Source organism: Babylonia areolata, chromosome 34 (assembly GCF_041734735.1).
Source record: "Babylonia areolata isolate BAREFJ2019XMU chromosome 34, ASM4173473v1, whole genome shotgun sequence".
Lineage (NCBI taxonomy): Eukaryota > Metazoa > Mollusca > Gastropoda > Neogastropoda > Buccinidae > Babylonia > Babylonia areolata.
In genome coordinates, this window is record NC_134909.1 from 21,764,712 (window position 1) to 21,774,711 (window position 10,000).

General features: G+C 38.9%; 2 protein-coding genes across 4 annotated transcripts in view; one reads left to right on the forward strand and one right to left on the reverse strand.

The window, feature by feature from the left end:
* The window catches only part of LOC143277326 (uncharacterized), a 329,350-nt gene that overhangs the window by 24,022 nt on the left and 295,328 nt on the right, over window positions 1–10,000 (reverse strand). The gene's annotated exons all lie outside the window — the stretch shown is intronic.
* Window positions 1–10,000, forward strand: part of LOC143277518 (uncharacterized) — a 14,592-nt gene that overhangs the window by 1,040 nt on the left and 3,552 nt on the right. The window contains exon 2 of the mRNA XM_076582385.1: window positions 9–380. Within this exon, the coding sequence (XP_076438500.1) occupies window positions 9–380 (372 nt within the window). The remainder of the gene's footprint in view (window positions 1–8; window positions 381–10,000) is intronic.

Genomic DNA, 10,000 nt, shown 5'->3' on the forward strand with positions numbered 1-10,000 from the left:
TTGTTTAGGTTCATGCACAGACTATACAATGGACTGCGACAGCGGCACACAAACTTTGACTGGAACAGTCGACACATCCTTGCTAGATGGAACAAACTGTTTATTCGGTGCTGTTGACAAAGTCAAATTCAAAATTGTGTACCCCAATGGTGACGAAGACGAAATTTGCACAGTGCCGTATCCTGAATGCAATCAGGATTCCCATGAAAAGAATGGACAGATGTGTCGGTGTGAATCATCCTCTGGAAACATTAACACCTACCAGCTGAAATTTTGCTTCGAAGAAAGTTATGCAAACACTAAACTGAGGATCACTTCCAACTGTGTACCAGCTACTGGACAGCATGTGTTTACATACACGGACTGTGACACCCCGGACAGTAAGTATATCAATGTACTGTTAACGTCATTATACAAACGCATAATCATAATTGTGCAACGAGCCGTGTATGAACACCACATTAGTTCTTTCGATAGTTTCCCCCCCCCCCCTCTCTCTCTCTCTGTCCAAACGAATTAGCAGTGAAACTGTCAAGAAAGGGAAGATATGGAATTCACTTAATCCCGGGAGATACTGAAATATTTTTACTATTATTCGCAGATGATGTTATTCTTTTTTCAGGTACTGGGTGGGCATCTGTTAGTACATGAAAAGTGGTTATATGTAAATGCGGATGTTAAAGTAACAAATTCATATAAGTATTCGGGAATGGCATTTTCAACAAAATTAAGTTTAAACTATGCGTGGGAAGAATATTGTAGGAAAGCAAAGGAAAGTGTAACTGAAATATTGAAATCGTTAAAAAAGCTAAACTCGATTGATTGTCATCAATTTTGGGAAACGTTTGATGCACAAATTGAACCTGTACTTCCGTATGCAGCCGAAGTTTTGGGTCTAAATGTAAATTCCGAAATGGAGAAAGTACACACATATGCAATAGAACGTTTTCTGAATGTACTGAATAACTCATCCAACACAGTATTATATGGGGAAACGGGCAGATATTCTTTGTACATGATAACGTTTATGAAATGTATTAAATATTGGTTGAAGTTATTGAAGCTTCCACAATCATGTTTGTGCAAACAGGCTTTGATATGATGTTATTACAAATAGAATTAGGTAAAGAAAACTGGGCTTATCATGTTAAAAAGATTCTGTCTGAACATGGTTTTGGAATTGTGTGGATGTCTCGGGAAGTGGAAAAAGAACAGCAGTTTATTTCGGAATTTAAAAATATATTTATTTGTTCTTTAAAAAAAAAAAAAAAAAAAAAAAAAAAAAAAAAAAGACATTCTGATGTGGAAACTAAAGAAAAATACAGTTTTTTTTTGTTTGTTTTTGTTTTTTTGTTTTTTTTTCAACAGTGTATTTCAAACGGAAAAATTCCTGACAGCCATCACATATAAGTGGCAAAGATTTAATGGATTTAATGCCAACAAAAGATGTTTTCAGCCTGGGACATCCACAGAATCACCATGCCCTTTGTGCGCTTCTAGTGTAGATGATGGAAAACATTACTTGTTTCAGTGTAAATCATTCGATGATAAGTTGGGTTTTTTTTGTTTTTTGTTTTTGTTCTTGTTGTTGTTGTTGTTTTTGTTTTGTTTTGTTTTTTGTTTTCTTGTTGTTGTTGTTGTTTTCAGTCTGATGTAGCTAAAAGGCACGACATTGTTTCTGCTTTGTCGTCCGATGATGATCTTACAATACAGTCAACAGCGAAACTTATCGTAGAAGCACAGAGAATAAGATGCAGTCTTACTATTCAGAACAATACCAGAGTAAATGAGGAAGACAACGATGTAGAATGTCTATCATTTTGTGTACAGACAGCAAGCCACATGATAAGGTGGACATTGAGCAATATCAATAATAGAATGACTGGTCGAGTTCTCTTCATCTTTTTTTTTTTTTTTTTTTTTTCGTTTCTTTCTTTATTTTTTATCTTTTCTTTTTCTTTTCTTTTTTTTTGATGATTTTTGCTTCCATATTATGAGCGTACTGTATTTAGTTGATAGCTGTTTTTTTCTGTTTTTTTTTTCTTTTTTTTCTTTCTTTGTTTGTTTCTTTTGTTTTGTTTGTTTGTTTGTTTTTTTCTTTGTTTGTTTTGTTGTGTTTTGATGTATTAACCCTTACGCCACTTGAGGCGACGGCCTTCGACTGCAGGGGTTCGCCATAGTAGGCGACGCCCGCCGACAAAACTGTCAGACGACGCTCTTCTCTGCCCTGAATCACAGAAAGTCACAATATTTACACAAGGTGAAAGGCCAGTCCTTCACCTTCAGCCTCGATATCGTCTTGCCTTTGTTTTTGAACGGGACGTGTCACTTTCACCGCGTGTTTTGACAGCAAACGAAGCAAGCCGAACTGCGATCGCTGAACACTCACAATTGATGCTCAGCCCAGTACTCCTAACATAATTCGTGCTTCATGTCAGTATACTTTAGCTGATGCTGTAAATATTACCATGGATGAAAGTTCAAACTCTCAGTTCACTGCTGATAGTAACTCAGCGGAAGTGTGTTGATTCACCATTCAACCTGAATGACGAAACACACTGACAGCACTAAGAGGAAGAAAGCCATGCACGGAAAAAGGTAGCGTGTTACTGCTTCAACGGGGCTGCGATGTGCAAAGATAAAAATCGATTTTCACAAGCATCATTGATAATATGTAAAAATCTCTTTGCATTAGTATAAAGAAAAATTGAGTGAGATTGATAAAGTGGTTTTAAAGATTTACAGCAACCCCCATATATCTCAGTCGATTACTTGCACAGGCAGGTTCTAGCTGTGCTCTGGCTAAGCTGACCCAGTTTCACTCCGGGCAGGCTGACTGGCAGAGAAGTGGCGAAAGGGTTAAGCAGAGTGTGTTGCGTTGTACTTGCGGGACATAAAAAAGTACCCCCCCCCCCCACCCCTTGTCAATAGACCTATGCAGGTAATGACAACAAAATATCAAAGCGTCAAAAGCATCTCTCTCTCTTTACCCTGCACACACACACACACACACACACACACACACACACACACACACACACACATCTATGTTCATATTTATTACTAATCACATGCCTCCCACACAAAACCCCCGTGTGTACTTTTCGCAGATAATACAACAATCTATACCAAGAGGTGCCAATGATATCGTTAAACAGACTGAACTTTCCCACATAAGTCCGCAAGAGCCAGGGGCCTGCCTGTGTGTGTGTGTGTGTGTGTGTGTGTGTGTGTGTGTGTGTGTGTGTGTGTGAATGATTTGGTTTATTTTGTATTCATTCGTTGTGTACTTTTCCAATGTACATTATTTTCAGAATGTTGAACTGTCATTTTTTGTGCGCATTTTCCTTTCTCCCCTCTTCATTGTTAGCCTGGTTATTAACTTTTTGCAGTGTATAAGACACTGGAGCGTACAGTATAAGTTTGAAACATAAGACTATAAGAATACCCTTAGTGGTTGTGGTCATAGCTTTCTCAGATTCCAACTTACTCAACATATTAATGGACCGAAAAAAACACACAAAAAACAAAAACAAAAAAACAACAACAAAAAAACAAAAAAACAACAAAAACCAAAAGCTTTAAATGGGTAGCAGTACGGCGGTTGTGTCTGCTAACTGTCAGGGTATGAATAATGCCTGTGTAACAGGTCAAACCCTATCCCTGGCTGGTTCTTATCCCGGGTAAGAACCAGCCTAGGCCATTTCTTACCCCTCCTGGCTGGAATATACCCCCTGTGTACACGTCGCTCACCCAACCAGTCTGTATCACATTTACATTAATGATGATGATGATGATGATGATGATGATGATGATGATGATGGGAATTTATATAACTCCTTCAAATGCTCAAGCCACATTGCAATTAATGCAAAAAAAGTGATGTGATGATGTTTGTCAAAAAAAGTTATGTGATGATGTTCGTCCTTCGGATTCGAAGATGACAATGGCTTCAAGAATCAGATGGGAGATCGGTGGCTGTGGTTCCGGAGGTGACTGGTCGCGCCACTCCGGGCCCTGAAGGCTCGCCCACATGTGGGACACAACTGAAAGGGTGGTGTCGTGGCAGTGGATGCTGCTCGGGCCTTGCGCACAGCACGCTTTTGTTGCTCCTCAGTGATGCGCCTGGTTTCAGCTGCATGGGCTTCTGTGGTGATCTTTCTGCGCCAAGCTGGACGGTCCAGAGCAAGCGTCCCCCACGTGTTGATGTCGACTCCAGGTCTTTCAGGGACGCTTTGAGGCAGTCTTGGTAGCGTTTCTTCTTTCCTCCAACTGAGCGCTTGCCCTGACACAGCAGCTGATTAGACAGTCGGCTGTCTGACATTCTGGCCACATGCCCAGCCCACTTGGCTTGGACATTCTGCAGAAGGGTTTAGACGCTGCAGAAGACAGCTGGTTCCAGGACTTTCGTGTCGGGGACTTTGTCCTGCCACCTGATGTGGAGGAGTCTGCAGAGACAGCTCAGGTTGAGCTGCTTGGCGTGTCTGCTGTAGACAGTCCAGGTCTCGCTGGCGTAAAGGAGTGTGGTAAGGACTACTGCACAGTAGACCTTCAGCTTAACTCTCTCCATACGAACGGCGAAAGAGACGACGTTAACAGCGTTTCATCCCAATTACCATCATCAAAATATTGCAAGCGGAGCGCTGTTATACTGAAGAGGTCAATGTTGACACAGAATACCACACTTCTGACGACGGAAGCTAAAGGTTGGGTCATTCAGACACCCACTGGACATCCGAGGGGTCTGTGTAGAGGAGAAGAGAGGACTGACCGTACTGAGTGAGTTAATGGTAGAGCTGAATCATCTCCGCTCCCAGACGTTCTCACGAAGTCTCCCAAAAGCGGCGCTGACTTAGGCAGTCCTGTTTCTGACGCTAGCGTCTATGTTCTCACACACACACCACCACCACCACCCTCCCACAGACACACACGTATGTCCGCTCACATCATGCTCACTTTCAGACAACATCAGAGAGGTTAACAGTGAACCGGTTGGCATCCGGTGCAGGGGAGCATGTCTGTTTCCCCAGGTCTAAGTTCTCTCAGGTCTATATTCCCCTAGGTCCACGTTGCCCCAGGTCTATGTTCCCCTACAGCTGACCATGGTTGACCACAGTTCAAGAGTGCTCAGATTGCATTATTTTGTCGCATTTGTACATTATGTCTTTGAAGATGTTTGACCGCTGCATGACCACTACTGACCACTATCAGCAATATTGCAACGTTTTAGCAGATTTCACTATACTGTTGGCCATTATTGACCATTACTTGCCACTGCTGACCACTACGTCAAATTCTTCAGATTGTGTTGGTTTGTCACATTTGTGCATATGATTTTATTAACTGCAAACTGACCACTGCTGACCACTGGCCACCACTGACCGTTGACCATTGCTGACCACTGCTGATCACTGACAACCACTACCCAGTGACCACCACTCACCACTACTGACCGCTACAGTTCACTGACTACTACTGACCACTGCTAACCACTGACCACTGCTGGCCACCATATACTGAACACTAACCATTATTGACCACTGACCACCGATAACATCCATTGACCACTGATGACCACTGACTAATGCTGACCGCCACTGACCACCACTGAGCAACACTGACCGCTACTGACAGCTGACTACCACTGACTACTAGCACTACTGATCACTTACAACTGCTAACCACTGACCGACCAGAACCAACCACTGATCACATATACTGACCAGTTATGACTACTGACCTCTGACCACTATTGACCGCTTCTGACTACTGACCACTTCTGACAACTGACCACCGCTGCCCAGCACTGACCACAGACTTCTGCTAACCACTGACATCACTGTCCACTAATAACCACCGTTGCCCATTACTGACCACTGCTGACCACAATCACAGAGCACCATTGACCACCACTTATCACTGCTGAGAACCACTGACCACTATATTATATGCACCACTACTGAAACCGTGAATGAAAGGTTTATATACAGCAATAAAGTGTGTGTGTGTGTGTGTGTGTGTGTGTGTGTGTGTGTGTGTGTTCTTTGTCTCTGTTCTTGCTCTGTGATTTTTTAGTGGAGATACCTTTCTTCAGCACCCTCTTTTTCTTTCTTGTTTCTCTTCTCAGTTTCTTCTTTCTTCCCTGTTCATTATGGAAAAAAAATAGTTTAAAGTTTTATTCATCCTTTCACTCCAGTTGCTTATGGAATACTGATATCAAATGACACTTTTACGCCCAGAAGAAGACATTCATATACTCTACACTATAACTTAATATGAAAACGCAGATATGTTTCAAATAACAATAAGCATTTGAATGTGCAAATTTGATAAACGTACTTATAGCTAACAAGTTCCATGTGCTTCCTATGAACAAAAAAACAAACAAACAAACAAAAAACAAAAAATGAAAACCGACTTCTGAGACAAATCTTTTTCATGCACACGCTTGTTTCGGAAGTCATTATACTTTGTGCATTCCATTATAAAATAGAACTCATCCCCAATCACAGCCATATTACAAACCTTGCATAACCGCAACTCTCGTGGTGTGCGACTACTTCTCCCCCTTTCTATTTCCAACTCAAGATTACTTGGCATAATTCATTAAAAGCAATCACTGTACACCAGAGCGACTGAACGTCTCTAGGAACGAACTTCATGTTCAAAGACAATATCAATTAAAACAGGTGTTTTAATTGCAAATAAGAAAACAGCTTTATCCAAGCATATGTGTACGCAATTGATTTTTGCCCATGACCTTCAGGGCTCAGCCAACAGATCTGTAAAGTCCACTCGTTGTATTGATTTTAGTATTTTCCGAAAAAGACCACTTGGGCGAATGAACATAGTGAAAGCCCTGTACACTGAGAGTAAAACACACAAGCTTTTTATGTATTGAGTATAATTTCAAAATGTAATGTTTCAGATGAGAAAGATCAGTTTAAAGCAAATTCAGTCACCTAGCATTAATTACAGAGTAATTTCCCTTTTTTTACTATCTGCACCAAGACGTTTCCAAAATAAATAAAACTCCCATGCTTAGCAAAAGAAGTTCCTGTTTGAACAAAAAATGATAATAATGACTGCTCTTTTTGTGCCAGAATGTCAGATGAAAGTGCCAAGATGAGATCATACAAAAATTGTAAATATAACAGTAAATGCAGTTTGCGTGTAATTAGGTTTCATTATTTAGTTTTTTTGTGCCCATCCCAGAGGTGCAATATTGTTTTAAACAAGATGACTGGAAAGAACTGAATTTTTCCTATTTTTATGCCTAATTTGGTGTCAACTGACAAAGTATTTGGAGAGAAAATGTCAATGTTAAAGTTTACCACGGACACACACACACACACACACACACACACACACACAACTGAACACCGGGTTAAAACATAGACTCACTTTGTTTACACAAGTGAGTCAAAAATTACTATGCAATATTTATGGTCCAAATAAAGATAGTCCAGAGTTTCATCAGAAAAATTGATGAGCACCTCGTAGGTGTAAAGGAACTTTATGTAATTGTGGCAGGAGACTTTAACCTCACGCTAGATCGTTCAATAGATAATGACAATTGTAAGCATGTTAATAATCTGAAAGCCAGATTAGCAGTGGGATAAATGATTAAAGACCTTGACCTCACTGACATTTGGAGAGAGCCAGACTGTAGGCGTTTTACTAAACGTAGAATGAACCTTATCCAACAAAGTAAATTATATATTTGTCTTTGTCTGATTGCGGTGTATCTGTAGTAGAAGACACTGACATCTTAAGAGGATATAGATCAGATCATTCTATGATACTCTTAAAATCAAAATTTGGCCCAGAACCAGCACGCAATACGTTTTAGAAAATGAATACATCCTCATTAAAAGATAGACAATATGTCGATGAAACTAACCAATTGATTGATATTTCAATTAAAGAATGTGCTATGTATCCGCATGATCGAAAATCGATTCCAAATAGTACCAGAAATGAGGTCCAGTTCTTAATATCAGATGATGTGCTTTTGGATTTTCTGTTAATGAAACTGAGGTAAAAAACAACAACAACAACAACAAAACAAAAAACAAAAACAAAAACAAAAAAAAACAACAAAAAACAAAACAATAGACTATGCATCAATGAAGAAAAAGAAAGCAAATCAGGAAGAACTGGAACTCAATGCAGATATACACATTTTATTTAAGAAAGAAAATAAAACGCATTAAGACTTCGAAAATCTTAACTGTAAAAACGAAGCTCTTAGAATTCTACGTGAGAAAAGAATAGAAGGAGTACTCCTTCGTTCAAAGGCTAGATGGATAGCTGAAGGAGAGAGCAGATTTCAAAATATTTTGTAACATATAGAGACAAACCCCACTATATCACCAAATGTATGACCAAACTTATTGATAAAGATGACTCGGATATTACTGAACCAAGGGATATATCAAATCATGTTAAAGTATTTCATGAGCAACTTTACAGGGGAAGGGATGTTGAACAGTGTGAAATAAATCAACTTATAAGCAATATACCATAATCAAACACTGAAGAAGCCAACATATTAGAAGAAGGAAATAAATTTAAAAGATCCGAGCGAGGCTTTAAAGAATATAAAAGCTTTTTTTTAAGTCCAGGAACAGATGGATTCTCTGCAGAATTTGTTTAATTGTTTTTGGGCAAGATATGACCCTTTGTTGTCAGAGCTTTGAATACAGCATATGCAAAGGGTGAACTTACTCCAACCCAAAAAGAAGGCATTATAATATGCATCCCATAATGAGACAAAGCAAGGGAAGACAAGGAATTGGATACCAATATCTCTCTCCTCTTAAATACAGTGTGTAAGATAGGATCAACTAAATAAAGACTGCATTACCCACTTTGATTGATGATGCTTAAACTGGTATTATTCCTGGGAGGTATACAGGAAACAGTATTGAATTGATTTATGATTTGATAGAATGCCTAAAACGTAGGAAACTACCTGGCCTATTGGAAAATATATATTTTGAAAAGGCGTTCGACTCTTAAAATTGGAACTTTATGTTTAATGTATTGTAGGCATTCGGTTTCGGGAAAGCATAAATAAGTGGATTCGTACTTTATACACTAATATCAAGTCTACTAAAATTACTAATGGACATGCATCCATGTTGTTCTCTGTTAACACAGGATGTAGACAGGGTGACCCAATCTATCCTTATTTTTTCATTATGTCTGTAGAAATCCTTGCAATAATAATTAGAGAAAAATAAGATATTAAAGGCATTGTAATGAATAATACTGAGCATAAATATCCCAAAATGCAGATGACACATAGCTTACTTTAGCAGATGATAAAAAAACAAAACATATTTGAAATGTGTTTATGAATAATGAGGAACTTTGGAGCAAAATCTGGATTACAGATGAATGCTGGAAAAACAAGTGTAGTTTGGTTAGGATCCGAAAATAGGTCAAAGACAAGATACATGCAACACATTGCCATGGAAAGGAATCCCCCGAAATTCAAAGTGTTCGGTATTTGGTTTACTAACGACCTGATAGATTGTGAAAACATGAATTACAATGAAAAAGCAACCGAAATAAAGTTACTGTTTAAAATATGGATGAGACGACAAATAACACCACTTGGCAGAGTCGCAGTTCTTAAATCACTTATCCTGACAAACGCTGGAACTGTGACGGACGAACCCGGGTGTGGCCGTGTATGGGGGAATGTAAATGAGCGGCGTGGGAGTAATGCCACTGAAACGGTGCAGATGATGGGGCAGCAAAAACTGAAAAAAAAAGAAAAAAAAAGATATATATATATATATATATATATATATATATATATATATATATATATATAGAGAGAGAGAGAGAGAGAGAGAGAGAGAGAGATACATATATATATATATATATATATATATATATATTCATGGTTATTACTTCCAAATCCTGGTGATTTTGTAGATGATTTGCAAAACGGTGCTATATTTCCATATGAAACAATTAACAGAAT